Source organism: Pinus tabuliformis, chromosome 8, assembly GCF_031772625.1.
Source record: "Pinus tabuliformis cultivar Carrire ecotype Pingquan chromosome 8, CPIR1, whole genome shotgun sequence".
NCBI lineage: Eukaryota > Viridiplantae > Streptophyta > Pinopsida > Pinales > Pinaceae > Pinus > Pinus tabuliformis.
This window is the reverse complement of record NC_142294.1, coordinates 121,038,789-121,058,615: the sequence shown is the minus strand read 5'-3', so window position 1 is coordinate 121,058,615 and position 19,827 is coordinate 121,038,789. Positions and strand designations below refer to the sequence as shown.

Sequence of the window (19,827 nt, the reverse complement as noted above, 5' to 3'; positions counted from 1 at the left end):
AGGAGGCTTCCTAGTATATATCACCTAAAGGCTTTCTAAGTTAATAGGTTCAAGGTGATGTATATGAATGGATTAAGGTACTTCTTAACTGGATTAGGGCTCAAATTTTTATGTTAAGGAGCAACATACCATAAGCTAAAGCCTTGGAAAGAGTACATGAGACCTAAGATTTAGAGATATGATTCAATAAAAGTGCATTTAGGCATACAAGCACACGAAAAAGGTTTACATAAAGGTAATGTCAACAATAGGAGATGGTAAACCTTCAACAAGGCCTAAGTTGAAGCTTTGTATATAATTAAAGTTTTGTAAGGCCCTAAATTACTCATGGTTGATGACATCAACCCTAATGAGGCACATTTCATCATACAATATGCTAGATTTTGAGATTGTGAACTCAAGCAATGTGAGTGAATGCCAAATCAGCTCTAATGTTCCAATAATTCAAGCCCTAGTAGAATTAGGTCCTTACCCTAGTGGCTTGCCTTGAAGGGCCAAAAAAGTAAATCAAGAGGAAAAGGATAAGAGTTTTAATGTTTTTTTACCATCAATAGGATCCTAGTGCCTTTCCCTACTTTGATGATGGAGTCTTATGGGTTTAAACAATAGGGATATCAAATTCATGCATGGAGTAAGGGGGGAAACCCTACTTTTCATTTCCAGACCCTAGATATATTTTTATCAGGGGAGAAATTAACTAGAAGATTGCTCTTTAGGAGGTCTCCTAGGGATTTCAAGGAAAATAGATTAAACATGCAACAATTTACTGAGACTTACAAGGATAAAATAGAAAACCTGACAATATTACATCACATATAAAACCATAAAAAATATGCAGTAAATACTCACAAATTTTCCAAGAACATGCCTTCTTTCAATCCCAAAAAGATGTTTTCAATACACAAACTATTCTCTAATAGCAATAATCCACATAATATCACATCTCCAAAAGTATCAAAGTACAATAGGCTAAGTTGAGCTCTTTTAGAGAGGCTGAAATCCACAAGTGTGATGATGAAAATGAAATGGAGTGATCCTCCTTTTATAGGAGGTCTATCACTTCCAATAATTCACTAAAAGCCCCTAAAACAAGTTTAATTTTGAGTAGACACAATAAAAATGGGTTACAAGCCAACCCAATAGCTCAACAAATAAAATATGACAATAAATGCTCACATGTGTGAGTCGTAATCCCTCAATAACCATGACGTCATGCCCTTTTACGGCTCAAAATGATACAAAGATGCAAGGGAAGGGTTGAATGAGTCTCCAAGCATCGAAGCATCTCCATGTATCGAAGATCCAGCTCTAGGTGTGTTGCGTCATCTCTATGGGCGCCATCTAGACAACGCGGTGTACTCTCTCTCCAGAGTTGGGGCTCCATCAAGTGTAACAGGCCCTCCTGAATCACCCTAGGGGGTAATCATCCTCATCTGGGCTCTTGATTAAGGCATGCCCATCAAGAACAGCCTGGGGGCATCTTGGGACCATTGATACATCATCAAGGATCCTCAATGCTAAACAAGATAAGCTCAGCATTCTAGCATAGGAAGGTGCTTTGGGGTGTCCATCAACTGCCAAGATCATCTAAATTCCCAACATCCTGTCGTATAAAGGCAGCGCTGCATCTGCAAGGTCATCATGTTCTCTGAAAGTGTAGGCTGGCCTGGGCCTCATGTGGAGTAGGAGTGGAATAATGCACCCTTAAGGCCTCAGCTTCTCTATGCAAAACCACCTGGAAAGACCATCTCAAACTCAAGTGAAAGCAACCATTCATTGGGGACAATAACCATAGATGCGTCTAAGTGGACCATACTTAATTGCTAAGGGCATAATAATACTTCAAACTGGGATCATCTTCAAATATCTCACTAGACCAAGTCCCATAAAAGTGTTCCCTAACTTTTTAGGGTTGGCTAGGTTCCCTTGGGAACAAGTCGGCCTGGGCTTCCAAGAGCCACCCATTCGACCTCCTTGACAGATACATATAGAGGACAGTTCAATCACTTTGAGTGACATTCATCATCAGCATACATATCTTCTGCACCTAACTTATGAAGAAAAGGACGAAGAAGAAGGAAAGGAAGAGATTGCACATATGAAAGAAATTTTGTGAGGAAAGGCCAAAGTTTTGATCTTGTTGCAAGCCCAAAATTTTAGGAGCGAGATTTCAAGAAGGCCCAAAATTTCAGGGGCCAAAATTTCAGGAAGTGGAACAGTTTGACCAGATTTGATGCAGTTTGACCTATATTAAGTTTGAGTGTGGAGATAACTTGGAGGAAGGTTGAACTAGGAATTTTGGTGGGAATTTTGAGTCTGGTCTTGGTCATGGATATCTCATTTTGATCTGATTCTATAAAAGAACGATTGTTGTTGGGTTTTCCCCCTTGTGGGGTTTTTCCCTGACTTGGAGCCTAATTTTTGGTGTCTCTTGTCTCTTGTGCATTATTTTCTCTATATTTTGCTAATGTGTAATTGCTTGATGACATAACTAACAAGTAAAAAAAAAAACTAAGAAAAGAATGAATATCAGTCATAACTAATTACCATGAAAATAAATTTTATCATCTATGAGAGTTTCAACACAGTATCAGAGCTAAGGAAAATCAAATAAACACCTGAAGTCTGGGCAAATAGGTCGAATATCTGTGAGAAGAATCATCCCTCTACGCACATCTGAGCACAATAAGAAGGATGCATACCAAGGAAGAATACATACACTCACTCAAGCAAGAAAGGAATATCAGATCTTTGTGAAGTGCGCATTATATGAAGTTCTTATTGACTGTAACACACAAATATATAAGGCTCCCTGTGATGTGAATTATTGTAGCATATTTCTGTGATGCAACTATCTACAATGATATGAATTCTTGTAATGTATCTCTATGTGCTGATGCAAGTTTCAATAATACCTTTTTCTACAATGAAGCGTGCTCTATATGACATCTTTGAAGTTTTAACAATGATCCTGGGATCTGAAATACACAAAAGGAACAAAACTATATGTTGATGCAAGCTCTATGACATATCTCCTCTGTGATGCGAATCTCTATGGTTTAGATGCAAACACACAAGCCATCACCTCTGCAATCTACAAAGTACTGTGTATCTTCATTCAAAGCAAGGAAAGAAAGTTTTGGGCATCCAAATCCAAGAAATGAAGCAGATCTAAACATGTGATGACACTTTAGTACAGTCTGAAATTGTAGTGATACTCAGTAAGCAATCTCTGTGGTGGCTTGATACAAAGGTACATAATGATGCAAATTTTTAGAGACACCTTCTATGGTGATGCAAGTCTTAAAAACACAGAAGTCACACTTAGCCCTTGTTCAAGTGGATTAGAAGGCCAAAGCTTAAGGTACATGAAGTTATTTTTTTGTGGTGCCCAAAATGAAGTACTATGCGAACTCTGTGGCAAACAAACATACGTTTCTGTGATATATTTTGAAGGCGTTACACTGTTACATGCAAAGAACAGAACTTATATGTGAAGAAGCTTGTCATCTCGGCAGATTTCCAAAAATATCTTGACTGCTGAAGCAAGTTTCATCTCTTGGAATTATGTTTACAATCACATTTCCCAATCTGAAGTAAGACTACCTTTGGAGACTAAAGGACTAGGCCATTCGTTCAAGGAATTTGGGAGGACAACAAAATCTGAAGCAACAATCCTAAGGAATCTATGAGCAAGTAAAGGTTATAATCATATCTCTGAGGCACAAATCCATGAAGGTTACACTCTACAGTAAATCAATAAAAAGGGTAGACCCTTTATGACAAGCCATTAACCGATATCTGAAGTTCACTGTAATGAACAAAGTTCATATACTCAGAGGAATGCTCTGATACCAATGTAACAAACAAAGTTCATATATTTCAATGGTATACTCTGATACCAATGTAACAAACAAAGTTCGTATACTTTAGCGGTATGCTCTGATACCAATGTAACGAACAAAGTTCATATACTCATAGAAATGCTTTGATACCAATGTAACGAACAAGGTTTCTATACTGCAAACCTTGTTCGTTACATTGCTATCAAAGCATTCGTCTGAGTATACAAACTTTGCTCGTTACATTGGTATTAATGTTATGAATAAAATATATATATATATATATATAAAATGATAATTGCAATAACGATTAATTAATTGTGATTAGTATAGAAGAGGCATGTCTTTAAAGAACATGACCATTCATGAATAGGCACCTGCTTAGGTATATAATATGGGCCTCATTTGTAACATTCTCATCATCATCTCACTTGTATTCAAATATTCTTATATATAATTACTTGTCCTACAATGGATGTGATTGTCTTCGAAGTGTTCTAAAGATTATTGCTGTATACGAACCTTGTTCGTTACAATGGTATCAGAGCATTGCTCTGAGTATACGAACTTTGTTTGTTACATTGACATCAGAGCATATCGCTGAAGTATACAAACTTTGTTCATTACATTGGTATCATAGCATTCCTTTGAGTATACGAACTTTGTTCATTACATTGGTATTAGCACATTCCTCTAAGTATACATACTTTGTTCGTTAGATTGGTATAATAGCATTCCTCTTAGTGTACGAACTTTGTTCGTTACATTGGTATCAAAGCATTCCTCTAAGCATACGAACTTTGTTGGTTACATTGGTATCAGAGCATACCGTTGTAGCATACGAACTTTGTTCATTACATTGGTATCTGAGCATTCCTCCGAGTATATGAACTTTGTTCATTACATTCACTATATCGTACAAACACTACAAGGAGCAAACGCATAATCAAGGGAAAGATTTAAGGATGAAGTAAAATAGACCATAATTTGAAGTGTTGAAACCAATATATTTGCCTTGATCTAGAACAATGTTGCACGAAGCGAGGGCGAAGCGGAAGCGTTTTTTGGAAGCGGGGACGCCGAAGCGTCATTTTCCAAAAATCTAGGAAGCGAAGCGTCCGCGGAAGCGTCTGCTATATATATATATATATATATTTGCATTTATACTCAAAACAAGCATCCCAAATAGCAAATTAATTGTAGAAGACATGAAAACATGCATATTTTTGCATAAATCAAGATAGATATAACATCCATTGTACATTAATGATTAATTATTCGAGCATCAACCATTTAAATGCATCAACCATCTAGAATATAGATTCTTCTCCTCTTGTCTAGCCTTTGCCTCTACCTCGATTGTCTAGGGATATTAGTCAACATTGCCCAATTTTGATCAAACTACCTAATTCAAGACTTAAAATATGGTAGAAAAAGCTTAACATGCTTGATCGATGATTTTGACTTGATTGAAAGGTAGTTTTTTGCTAAGGTCGTGCCGCGTGACAAAGGAATTCAACAATTAACACCACCAACACTAGGGTACATATAGGGCTTGGTGCTCTTGATTAAATGCTAATCGCATACCTTCATACTTGATATAATCTAATGAAATGCCACAATCCCATTGATCCTGAATTCCTGAAAACTGTTAAGTCTGCTGAATTTTGAATAGGATATGAAATTCTATTTTCTCCATATGAAGTCCAATGAGGCTGGAACCACTCTCAAACATCCTGAGTCATTTCATGGTAATGTTAAAAATTTAAGTAAAAGGATGAAAATGAAAAATAAAGGAGAATGTCACTTTTACTTTAAGAATTTAACATTACCATGAGGGAGCATCTGCTATATTTATATTTTTTTTTGCCTTCATTCGTCACCCTAACCCAAGGTGGACCCACCCCCAACAAGCAAACTCACCTAAAATTAAAAAAAAAAAAACGATTTTCTAAACGCTTTTCTGGAAGCGTACGGGAAGCATACGCTTCCTCCTCCGAAGCGGCGCTACCGTATCACGCTTCCGAATTTCCAGGAAGCGGCAAAAAATTCGGAAGCGCGCTTCCGGCCAAGCTTCCTAGGCGCTTCCGTACGGGATGCGCTTCGGGGCTTGGGGGGGGGGGGGGGGGGGGGCTTCGTGCAACATTGATCTAGAAGCCCAAGTTTGCATCCCTGAAATGAGGCATAGTATAGTTGAAGATCGATGTGTGGACCTATAGTATAGTTGAAGATCGATGTGTGGACCTTTTGAAGAACATACAAGACATAGCTACTAAGAATTCTTATGGACTGAATTATAGAGATAAGAAGTCCAAGTTCGTTACAAACATACCTCCTTGAGGCAGCTCCAAGAAATTTCCTTGGTTCATATCCTAGTTTGAAGATCAAGACGTTGGAGCTCTATGGAAGAATTGCGACATGACATTTGAAGCTGATCTTTGTGAAACCAATACATGAAGTAGTCACGCTACCAAGATCACATTCTTATACATAAAAGAAAGAAGAATTACATCAGCAAGGCCGACCCATCTGAAGTCAATGGACCAAATCTTTGCAAGAAGGGATAAGATGGAGGAAATGGAACATTTGTAGCAACAAAACTTTCTAAGTATAGAATGAAGGAGCAAGACAAGTGCGACATCTCAAGAAGACAACTAGCCAAGGTGACTGAATTTTCAAGAAGCCTCGTTGGAGTTGTAAGAGGACATGTGAGTTATTCTTCTTGTGTTCTAAGGTCTGGTCAAAATTCATTGCTCTTTGTCTAAGTTTTGTGTACCTGAGTTTCATGTTGGAAAAAGCCTAGAACAAGGCCTAAAGGCTACGTTTTGCAAGAGGAAGGTAGTGTCGAAGTATAGTTGAGGAGATTCGAGGCACTGAACTGCTTGAACAGTAGGGTTTGAGGGTCCGGTAGCTTGACGATTGAGGCCCGAGTTGCCTCAAGTTATGACACAAAGGTCTAGAAGGTTTGTAGGCCGAGTTTAAGGGCAGTTACAAGTTGGTTTAAGGGAGCCGCAGACCTGTTAAGTAGGCCAAAGTCTGTACAATTGGTACAGTGGCATAATGTGGAGGCCAAAGTCGTGTTAGGACTGTGGGAGAGCTACAAAGTGTGGGCTAATGTATGTCAGTATTGTTGCTAGTGAAGAGTCGTTCCAAAGATTTTGAACAACAATGAATGTGTGCCTTACTATAGTGAACCATGAGAGGATTCGTTGTTGTGTGCACTGTGCCATAAGCCCTAGGTCTGCCATCTTTGGAAGAGCCAAAAGGACTGTGTGAGCGCAGTTTTGTTGTACCCTAAGAACTGATTTTATTTTTTAGCAGCAGAAATCAGTTAGTGGCCAATTTGGTTGTGTGCCCTTCTTTAGTGATTAAGGATTTGCTTTTGGAGGTAACTAAAAGCAATTAAGAGGGCAATCTCCAAGTCTTAAGTGTTGAAATGTGTAACTAGGTTCGGTCTTCATAAATGTGAAATGTACTCTTGATTCTTATATATTGTAAAAAGAAAGAAAAATTATTATTATTTTTGTAGCATGGGTTTCATGCTCAATGTCATTTTATTTAGTGGTCAAGCACCCATTGAGTGCTTTTATGGTTTGTCCTAGTGTCAAGAAGTCAATAGAGTCATTGTCATATGAAGAAGACCCATTGGGCACATTGTAACATGTCAAAAGAATTATTTTTGTATTTAAAACTGTCAAAATACCCTCCAAGACCAAGTTGGCCTGGCAGCTAAGAAGTCGGCCTCATTAGGGCATGTCGTCCTCCTTGGAAGCCTATATATAGGAGGGAACTCGACCTCCTATGGACACACACTCATTCCTCATCATCCAAGCGAAGAAGAAGCAGAAGAAAGGCAAGCGAAGAAGGATAGAAGGACGAAGGACAAACTATTTGGGTTATTTCTCTCTTTTTTCTCACATGTGCGAAGATAAGGCTAGGGCTTTGCAGCTGCAAGGTCGAAGTTGTGAAAATTGCAGAAAGAAGATCGAAGAAAGGACTACTAGGTCACCTACAAGCCCTAGAAGGAAAAGCAACCCAAGCGAAGGTCAAAGGAAGTCTTGCAAGCCCTAAATTTGCTCACACATGTGGAAGCAACAACTGTTGCAAGGCCGAAAATTTCAGACCAACAGTGAAGGCTAAAATTCTGCAGTTGGGGTCAAAATTCTGCAACTGGAAAGAATTTACTAGGTTTGTCTTAGACAGAAGAAGCACATCATTTGGAAGGTCTGGCTTGGTCTTGGAAGGGTATTAGTTTTGGTCTAGAGGTCCTGGAATTCGTCATTTGAAGAATCTATCACAAGAGAAGAGATTTGTGGGTTTTCCTTTCAAGTGGAGAGGTTTTGGCCCTGGCTTACAGCCTACATCTTGTGTTCTTGTGTACTATTGATCTTCATGTTTTTGGTAGTTGTTTGATGATAAGAACAACATAATAATAAGAGAAGAAGCTAATAAGTAAGAAAAAAGTAAAAATACATCACAAGCAGTTATCAAGTATAAGAGAAATCATCCTAATTGCAGCCCTATAGATTTCTTAACACTAAGTTCGGTCTTCTTCAGAGCAGAAGAGAGCCAAAAGATTTAGTAGTTTGTAATGTTAGATGAGAACAGTGTTTTTAAACCCGGCCAGCTCGAAATCGACTCGGCCGAGTTGGTCCGAGTCGGCCAAAAAAATTTCAACTCGGTGGTTGAACCGGTTCGGCCGACTGAGTTAATACCGAGCCGGCCAAGTCATTGCATGACTCGGCTAGCTCGGTATTAACTCGACCGAGTCCGTATCAACCCGGCCAGGTCAAGGAAAGCGGCCAATGAACCCCAAAAAAAAAAAAAAAAAAAAAAAAAAAAAAAAAAAATTATGTTTTTTCTAAGTGTGGGGGACTCCAAATGGTTCTATTAATTGGTTTTTTGGTCTTTGGGGTCCATTCCACTCTTCTAGTATTGATATGCTATTCAAATTTCATGGTAATGTTAAATTCTTAAAGTAAAAGGATGAAAATGAAGATTAAGGAGAATGTGACATTCTCCATAATCTTCATTTTCATCCTTTTACTTAAATTTTTAACATTACCATGAAATGAATCAGGATGTTTGAGAGTGGTTCCGGCCTCATTGGATTTCATATGGAGAAAGTAGAATTTTAGATTTCATTCAAAATCCAGCAGACTTATCAGTTTTTCAGGATTTCAGGATTGGGGGATTGCAATGTTTCCATTGAATTTTGTCATGTATTAGGGTATGGAGCTTGTATTTAATCAAGAGCACCAATCCCTCTATGTACCTTGATGTTAGTGACATTGGTTGTCAAACTCCTCTGGGATTCGCTCCCAAACCAGTAGCTTTTGAAAATGTCGCTCCCGCTCCTGTTTTCGCTCCCGCTCCCAAACACTAAGCCAGATGATGTTGGCAACTTTAGCAATAGCCAATAGTACTAGTCACAGACTTTTGTTGTAGAGGCCATTTATAGCTTCCTTGGTTATGTGTTTTTGTTTTGATCTCATCATCATCGTGTATGTATTGGACAGTGCACTGGGTGCCATTTTGATCTAATGGATATATTCATGAGCCTACTTTGATCATATGTTGTCTTCTATCTATATTCTAATGCTGTGTGTTTGGAAACATGAATGAAAATCTTTAAAATTATGTGTTTTTATAAAAAATAAATATTTAATGTATTTTTTACAACAACCGAGTCATTGAAATCGAGTCGGCCGAGTCGATACTGAGTCGGAGTCAGAGTCGACCCTCGGCCGAGTCGAAGTCGGAGTTTGAGTTTTAAAACATTGGATGAGAAGCAGTTTTGACTCCATAAAATGAACTATTTAACGAGATTCTAGATTCAACCATGACACTTTGAAATGATCAAAGATCATTGTAGAGAACACAGTTTTCATGGAAGATTCAAGAGCAAGGTGTTGATAGGAGCTGAGAAGCTACAACAGATCTTCAAGGAAGAATAGGTAGTTGGTATAAGGGAAGTATGAATACTTCCAACACAAGCTTGGGCTTGAAGATATCTTCTGCCTATTTGAGAGGGAGTGAGGATAGATTGTTAAATTTTAGGTATGTTCTATGCTGAGCAATTTTACTACAATTTTTCTCATTAGCTCAATATCAATTCCAAATTAGCAATCACATTTATCATGATAGTAAAATGCAGATAGAACATAAACATAAATCGCAGAAGACAAGAGGACACAAGATGTAACACCAGCCAAAGACAAACCCAAATGTGGGGAAACCCTTGATCAATTCTTCTTATGTTCTTCAATTGTTCAACAGAGAGAGAGATAGTACATATACATCAGAAGTCAACATTTTGACTTGTCAAAATAAGAGCAGAGATCTTCTCTAGGAAGATGGCACATGAGGTAGCGGATCTAAACACAAGGGATTCCATCACCATGTTGTACCCATCACTATGTTGCACCCATCACTGTGTTGCACTTCATTACACTATGCTGCACTCATCATACTGCATCCAATCATCACTGTGTTTCACCCATCGTGCTGCACTTCACAATCACTATGCTGCACCATTCATGTTGCACCATTCATGCTACAGTTTCATTTTGCACTTCATCATCACTATGTTGCACCAAGCTGCACTTCATCATCACTATGTTGCACCATTCATGTTGCACTTCATTATCACTATGCTGCACCATGTTGCACTTTCAAGCTGCACTTCATCATCACTATGTTGCACCATTCATGCTGCATTTCATTATGCTGCACCATTCATGCTGCATACTGCAATACTATCATGGAACAGCCTTAGCTGCTAGTTGTAACTTGTAAATATGATATAGCAGAGGCACCTTACTGTATCTCATTCAAGATATCTTAGTCACAGAGATCTGACACCCAAGACTGTAGCTACCCTGAGACTGTACTACTTATTACAGGTATTAAGGCCTTCTGCTCCATCCATTTGATTGTGAGACAAGACAACACCTACATGTATGCTGCCTATACATATGCCGAGATAGGATACTGCTCCTTGTCATGCGAGGTTTACTTATCATTGATGCCAAGGTTGACAACAAGAAGTCGGATCCATTCAAGAATGTATCCAGACCTGTCCCACACATCTGAGTTTGTGACTGCCCCTAGGGCATCTCCTTACTTGTGTTAAAGCCTCTCCTATGACTGCGATAAGCCTTCTTATCAATGTGATGATCATCCTCTATTAGGACAGAGTTTACAGCGCTGCTTCCTTGACAACGAAGAACCCTCATTATTATCTGCGGCTAGGGTATATCCTCTCATTAGGATTGTGTCTAACTGTGTGAGAAGAAGACTACAACTAGGGCTCCTTTTGGAGCATCCAGTGGCAACGTATATAGGCTTCTCCTTGCTGCATAGAAAGGTCTCCTTTAGGACAGCGTAGGAACCTTTCTTAGACTCCTCCATGACCATGTTAAGGGTTGTCCTACATGATAGCGTTAAGGTTACTTCATTGACTGCGTTCGGTATTTTACATTAGGGCAGCGTAGAGCCTAGGGCACTCTCTCTAGGGCAATGTATACTCTTGGTGACTTCTCCTTCCACCAAAACCCAAACGAGTGGAGAGGAAGAAATCACAAGAGATGAGTGACTAAATTACTTAAAGGCCACCTCTATTTATAATAAAACGTTGAGGATAGATGGGGGTAATTTAGTTGTTGGCCGACCTTGATGAATTGTCACATAACACAGATAAATTTGTATCTCTATGAATACATGTCAGAATTGGATGATCTTTAGATCAATCCTACACCTCTCAACGAGAGGAATCCAAGAAAAATATCAGTTGCCATAAATAAGTAGACCCACATGGAGTTTGGCCCTAGTTGCCAATTTTAACACTCCCTCTCAACTAGGGAGAACTCCATCTGCTAATCCATCTGCCAGTCCGTACTATCTCAACTATCAGTGCCCTGCACTGCTCTACTCTGCTCTGCTGAACTATGAAGAAGAAGTGATCGAGAATGTATCATACCATCCTCTACTGACCCGAAGCCAATCCCATATAAAAGAGAGTGTCTCATACCACTCTTACAAACCTGAAGTCAGTTCCAATAAAGAGAGTGTGTCATACCACTCTTACTGATCCAAAATCAGTTCCAAATAAAAAGAGTGTAACATACCACTCTTACTGATCAGAAATCAGTTCCAAAAGAGAGTGAGTTATATCACTCTTATTGACCGGAAGTCAGCTCCAATTGATCTCAGATCAATATCATCCTAGCATATGGAGTATGGTAGTAACACAATGCATCCATCGGTACTACTATGGTCCCTATCCTCATTTCCCTACTCATTGGCCAGATGAGAGGTACTTCCCATGAGTCCCAGACTGCATAGGTAGGATGTCTCAGCAGGAGAAGCATGAACAACTCATCTTGCCTACATGTCGCCATGGGGTATCCCAGGGGAAGGCTGAACCACTCACCCTGTACACAACAAATCACTAAGGGAAGGCTGAACCACTCACCCTATGATTGTATCTCGGCAAGAGAAGTATGAACCACTCATCCTGCCTACATAGCAGACCACTAGGGGAAGGTGGAACCACTCACCCTGTGGTTGCTCATCGCTCCAAGAAGTACCCCCAAGTCCCCCAGAGCTCCCATAGCTCAATGTCCATATTATACTGGACCTTCAGGAGAGAGTCTCTCCACGACTCCTAGTCATTCTCGGAAAGTCAAGAAATTGACCATTCCCAAGGGCTTCATCTAAATATCGATGACCGGCACTTCAGTCCCAGAGTGATGGAGCCTTCTTGCTCCCCATTGTACCATATCCCAGATAAAGTGGTACCTGATGTCTGTATGCTTGGAGCGGTTATAGAACACAGGATTCCTCAAAAATCGAATCTCCCTCTGGTTGTCACAGAAGATCACGATGGTATCCATCACGTGTCCAAACAGCTCACGAAAGAGCTTCCACAACGAGACAGCTTCCCTGGAGGTCATACTCACAACTATGTATCCGACCTTATCGGTGCTCAAAACAACCGCCTTTTGCTTCCTGCTCATCTAGGATGTCGACGCAGAACCAACACCCATAAGTGCTCTTGTGATCCTCCACACTGCCTGCCTAATCAGCATCAAAATGATCATGCAGCTTCACATTTCTGGCAATGTATCTCAATCCATGAGAGATTGTGCCCTGAAGATATCTCAAATGATTCTTGGCACCAATGCAGAGAAGCTCAACCACATATGAGCTCAACATGCTAACTGCAAAACATATATCCAGACGAGAGCTCACCAAGAAAATCAATGCTAGTATGAGTTTATGAGACTCGGAGGCATTTTCCAAATCAGGTTTGGCATCACTATCGCATAAATTCTTAAAGTTAGGCTTCATCGAGGTAGTCACAGACTACCAGTTCACCATTCCAAATCTGGAATCCAACTCCCTCTTACTTTTGCAAATGAGAGGGTCTGCACCTGCCAGAAAGAGGTCGTCCTCATAAGGTACCAGTATGAGAGGTCTATCATCCACAACCTTAAAGCAATGGTTTGGATCGGCTTCACTCCTAGTGAATCTCAGCTTCATCAGATAGCTATCAATCCTCTCATACCAAGCCCAGGGTGCTTGCTTCAAATTATAGAGAGCTTTCTTCAACCTACATACATGAGATTCCCGATCATGAATCTCAAACCCCTCGGGTTGATCCACATTTGTGGTCTTGCTATTACATGAGGGGAATGGTCCCCTTGAAGTTTTCCTTTGGTACATCTCGGACATGTACCTCCATGCTCTTCTTGAATTCAGGCATCCCTATCACCATCTGTCTCACATCGGGTAGGGCCCCACAATGAAGATGGGCAGACCTCCGGTGCCATAGAAGAGATGTGTCACACGACATGGTCCCCAATGGACTTCCTGCAACTTGATACAAATTGCCAACCCTGAACCCAAGAGTAAAAGCATCTTGAAAATTCCTTTTTCAAACACGTACCTTTCCATCGATGAATGCCACCTAGAAACCTTTGACTTTCGTTATCGAAATGGACACCAGGTTCTTCTTGAGATCAGGTACATAAAGAGATTCTTGTAAATGAATCGTGCTACCCTCATTCAATTGAAGGGTAGCATTCCCTACACCCTTTCTAGGATAGGTGGCATCATCTCCAAGAATAATCTCCACGATTGTTTCCTTCTCTATCAAATTAGAGAGAGCTTCCTTGTATCCAATGAAGTGCCTTGAAGCACTGTTATCAATAAGCCAGATTCCCAAAGAGTCCGGAGGAGAAGTAGTGGAGGGGGCCAATATAAGTTAATGCTCCTTTTGCTTATCAAAAACAACATTTGATTCTTCATACCTGGAGTTCCTTGCTTTCTTGAAGAGTCGACCATTTCCTTGATGACCTGCATTCCTTTTTCCTTTGCCATTGTACCTATCATTCCTCTGATCATTGAAGATGCCCCTGGAATGATTGTTATCATCATCAAGTGATGTGTCCCTTCTATTCGGACACTCCCTCACATAATGGCCAAACTTATTGGATCCGGACTTCCCATAGAAATGACCTTTAGATAGGCCACTAGATGCTTCTGCTGCGCCACTCTGATAAACTTCTTTATTCCAACTTCACCCTTGGTGAATTTGAAGTGGGATGAGGCACCCATTGAGCCGTTTGACCTTGTCCAACTATCTTTGGTGATTGCTCTTTCACTCTTGCTTGGGCTTTGTCTTCGCCTCAGCTCCGATACCATGTTAAATTTTAGGTATGTTCTATGCTTAGAGCAATTTACTTCAATTTTTCACATTAGCTCAATATCAATTCCAGATTAGCAATCACATTTAGCATGATAGTAAAATGCAGATAGAACATAAACATAAATCGCAGAAGACAAGCCAAGACAAGAGGACACAAGATGTGGCGCCAGCCAGGGACAAACCCCAATGTGGGGAAACCCTTGATCAATTCTTATGTTCTTCAATAGTTTAGCAGAGAGAGAGGTAGTACATACTACATATACATCAGAAGTCAACATTTTGACTTGTCAATATAAGAGCAGAGATCTTCTCTAGGAAGAGGACAAATGAGGTAGCAGATCTGAACACAGGTGATTCCATCACCATGTTGTACCCATCATTGTGTTGCACCCATCACTGTGTTGCACTTCATTACACTATGCTGCACTCATCATACTGCATCCAATCATCATTGTGTTGCACCCATCATGCTGCACTTCATCATCACTATGCTGCACCATTCATGTTGCACTTTCATGCTGCACTTCATCATCACTATGCTACAACATGCTGCACTTCATCATCACTATGATGCACCATTCATGCCGCACTTCATTATCACTATGTTGCACCATGTTGCACTTTCATGCTGCACTTCATCATCACTATGTTGCACCATTCATGCTGCATACTGCAATACTGTCATGGAACAGCCTTAGCTGCTTGCTATGGCTTGCAGCCTAGCAAAGCAGCTAGTTGTAACTTGTAAATATGATATAGCAGAGGCACCTTACTGTACCTCATCTGAGATATCAAACCTCCGAGAAGGACATCCTAAACTGTCCTCTATAATACAGATCTCTGCTCCATCCATGACTGCATTAGTCACCGAGATCTTACACCCAAGACTGTAGCTATGTTGAGACTGTACTACTTGTTACAGGTCTTAAGGCCTTCTGCTCCATCCATTTGATTGTGAGACAAGACAGCACCTATAGGTATGCTGCCTATACATATGTCGAGATAGGATACTGCTCCTTGTCATGCGAGGTTAACTTATCATTGATGCCGAGGTGGACAACAAGAAGTCAGATCCATTCAAGAATGTATCCAGACCTGTTCCACACCTCCAAGTTTGTGATTGCTCCTAGGGCATCTCCTTACTTGTGTTAAAGCCTCTCCTATGACTGCGATAAGCCTTCTTCATAGATGATGTGTTGAGATCTTCCATTATATGTAAATATGAATACCTCCCTAGTTAAGAGGGAGTGTTGGAAAATGTAACTAGGTTTGGTCTTCATTATTGTACTTGAAGTCAAAATGTAATACATTTGTCAAAAGAAAGTGAAAATAATTTTATTCTTATTTTATTCGACTTATTAAAGCATGGATTTCATGCTTGGGTCAAATGTATAGGTCAAGCCTCCATCGTAGGCTTTAGGTTATCTGTCAAAGTCAAATTTGTGAAGACTCCTCCATCCATCAATGTCTCCTTGTTGGATGACAAAACTCCTTCAAGTCGACCTCAAAGGAACAGTCATAAAATAAACTCATGTCGGCTTACAACAAAGACGCATCTCTTCATGGTCATGTCGGCTCATTTATGATAGGAAAACTACTATATATATCAGGCTGAGGTTTTCGAATTACCCATAACAGAAGCTCGCATAAATCATAGAAGTACAAGTTCGGTTATCTCAGAAGTTCGCATTTTTCAGAGGAGAAGTTTGGGTAAGATAACACAAATCACTAGCTCGTATCTCAGAAGAAGATTGCAGTGAAGTTTGGGTGATATCAGTGAATCACTCTCGGTGATCTCAGAGATAATTTCGTGACAGTCTTGGCATATAGAATTCAGATTGTAGAGGAGTGACTCAATGTTATGTCTATCATAGTTTCGGTGCTACCTTGGTGCTACTACAGTGATCACACTTCGGTGATATTACAGTGATGTACTTCATTGCTACCACAGTGAATATCTCAATGCTGGAAACTCAGTGCTATCTTGTTGATTCAGTGTCATTGCAAGGATCAAAGTATGACGAAGAATGACAAGGTTGATTTGATGGATGGAGGATGTCTTGGGTCTAGATTGTAAGGGTCTTGGTCGTCTCATCGTTTGAATCTACTGAAGGAAGAATTTGTAACTGGGTTTTCCCCTCGAGGGGGGATTTGCCTTGGCAACGTGCCTATATCTTGTGTTCTCTTCTATTTGTTGCTTGCCATTAATCTTGATGATAAGAAAAATAATTAAGAAATCTTATACTAATAATGAAAACATCACAAGTTAATGTCATTAATAAGGGAAATCGTTTAAATGCCAACTCCTTGGATTTTCCAACAAAAGATTATTACATCAGTTTTGCAAGAGTAGCTTCAACCATCAAATTCACCCATTAAAATACAAAGAAGAGATGATAAAGTTCAACTTCAAATGCCCTTGACTTCTTTGCTCCAACTAGATATTCAACTAGGCCCTTTATCTCTTCTTCGCAATTCTTTAAAACTTTTTTGGCAAATAAAACTCTCATTATTTATAACCTCCTACCCTAGACAAACCATAATTCAGGTACTCCTCCATATGGGCACTTACGGTTTGAAAAGTCCACCATAATTATATCCCACTGCCAGGTGGAGGCCATCCTAGTGAGAGTGCACCTCCCAAGGAGCCTTCTAAACCCTGGCACACATCAACAAAGGTGCTCCACTACAAATGATCATTTCTCCTTTGAAATGAGCCTTAAATGTCTATTTTTTTAATTGGGTTGAGGCCAACCTCTCCAATAATAAATGTTAATTTTAAGAAGGTCTCTCCTTTAAATTGGGACTCCTCACATTAGGGTCAAGTTTTCCAATAATAAATGCAACACTTCAATTCACAATTTCAAGTGTATATGGCCTCCTTATGCTTGGACATTCCACCATGAGGGTCATTTATTACCCTCTTTTGTTTCCAATATGCCCCAATCACCTCCTCACAACTAGAAACTTCAACCTGAACTAGAAGCTATATGTCTATAAGAGTTATGAACTAAACTAAATTTATTGAAGAAGTCAAAAAACAAGATCTCAAATAAGGAAATCACAAAACCACACAAAATGAGAAAACTAGTGCCAAGCTCCAAAAGGTGTAGAAAATGTCAGCACAGTTCCAGATAAACAAAAGCCTTAGATTAGCAAGATACATGGTGTAAAATGGATGTTTGACACCAAAGGGAGAGAAATGATTGGTTATTACAAATCTGCCATTTCCAACATCACAAAGCTTAATCAGTCTAGAAGAGTCAAGAACACATACAACTAAAGGCAATGGAAAGCCATGCTCAAGTAGATGGTGAGCCAAGTCCAACAGATCTTTAAACAAAAAGGGAGAGAAAAAAATGCCCACCACTGTCTCAATAGAGATGATAAATTTTTTAATTTTATTTCGTTAACTTGTGGGGAGTATTTTGAAACAAAAGCAAGATCCCAAAGGACCCAAACAGTGAAAACATAGTGAAAATGGTGAGGAGAGATACTTTTGGGCAAAATGATGATGGGTACAGGTTTACCGTTTACCCAAAACATATTGGAACTTCAAAAAGATTACCAAAGCTTAAATCAAAAAAGAAATACGCCTATTCTTCTGAGCTGCGAAAACCTCAATAGTTCAAGCTGAAAAGTGAACAGGTGATTACTTAGTTGATCGAGCAAATTTGAAGACGTGTCTAACATGACACTGTGTTTGATCTTACAATGAATTATGTGAGATATGTAAGCTAAAGGAAAAGTGAAACAATGAAATGACTAGTAATTGATTACCAATTGCCTGAGATCAGTCATTAGCTATATTCAATTAGTAACCATCTGTCTGGTTTGGTCTCCAATCAACTTGTTTGCAATCTCAATCCATAATAGAGGCACAGAACCCATTCATTGTCAATAGGGTCACAAGTGGTTCCTGGTGAAAGATGCACTGGCTGTTGCATAAGAATCGTTTCAGACAATTTTTTCATAAAACACTGAATGAAGATTAACTTGAAACAATTACACAGGCAAAGTGGACCAATTGGCATGGACAACCAATACGAGTTAACAATGTAGATTTCAAGACATCTTTACCTCATTCTATGTCAGTAATAATTGAGTTATTTTTTTATGTCATTAAGCATGGAAGTCTTATTATGAGTGGTGCACTACAGGGACTAGGATGAGTCTCCTGTGTCTCGCGTGCATTGGAAATGAGGAGACAGGTTGGGAGGGTCGGATGACGTTCCACGAGACGATCACTCTGGAATGGAGTCATCTCAGGAACATTCCAAGTATATCCACTGCAAAAAAGGATACTAAGACATCTCTCACCCCCCGTAGGAGATGCCTAGTTATCCCTTGCATCTCCCCTGTTAAGATCCTTATAGGAGCTGTAATGGATATGTCCAATGTGGAATCCTAGTTCAATCCAAATTATATTTATTAAATAAAATTCATAAGGTAGCTCATGCAACAGCCATAACAGCCCAGGGTTTTTTTTGGAAATTTATAAATCTCTGGGGTATAGGGTTTTGGGCAAAATCCAACAACAATCACAGTTCCATATGATTGAATTCAACCCTATTATAACAAGCTATACTTTAACCCAAAAAAGGTGAAAACTTACTCCTTTTCTGATCTGGCAATAAGCATAGGGTCATCCTTGCAGATATCGTCTGGGTACCATTGAGCGACCTGTTCACCAATAAGCTTCTTCCTCAGGATTTTGTGGGGTGATCTCTGACCAGTGGGATTGAGAACATGTCCAAAAATCCTTGCCCTTGCTTCTGTCACTCCCTTCAGTGCAGCCTCCTTTAAAAGCAGCTTCAAACTCATTTTTTTACCTGAGGTTTCAGTCCCGACCAGCGTTTCGATTTTACATTATTTAAGTAGTTAAAAAGATGGGTGCCGTCAAGCCAATTTTAAAGCTCGAACTTACTGTCAAAATATAGAGATATTCCGTAAGAAAGACGCGCAAGGGTGCCCTAAGAATCCTGTTTGATGGTAAAATTCTAATAATTAGATTAACCAACTTTCAAATATAATTTCCAATTTGCTAAGTGGTATAATATCTCAGATATTTAAATATTGAGGAGGATAATTTTTAAGAGTTTATTGTCAAACGGTAACTTAATGAGCTTCATTTCACTGAGTATACATTTAAATGTACTTATAAATAAAAAATTTGAGGCTTTCACATATCTTCATTTTTTTTTAAGTTTTTCACTACTTTTCTTATTAATATTAAATTTTGGAATTATCAAATATAGAGAAAGATAAAAT

The 19,827-nt window shown here is 39.4% G+C and overlaps 1 protein-coding gene across 2 annotated transcripts in view; it reads right to left on the bottom strand.

Moving 5' to 3' along the window:
- Positions 1 to 19,527, bottom strand: part of LOC149234427 (small ribosomal subunit protein mS33-like) — an 82,725-nt gene extending 63,198 nt beyond the window's left edge. The window contains exon 1 of one of the 2 annotated variants that reach the window (XM_089461172.1): positions 19,172 to 19,527. In XM_089461172.1, coding sequence (XP_089317298.1) covers positions 19,172 to 19,380 — 209 coding nt within the window. In that variant the 5' untranslated portion in view covers positions 19,381 to 19,527. The remainder of the gene's footprint in view (positions 1 to 19,171) is intronic. The other variant, XM_089461171.1, reaches the window with a different exon arrangement.
- Between the last annotated feature and the right edge of the window lie 300 nt (positions 19,528 to 19,827).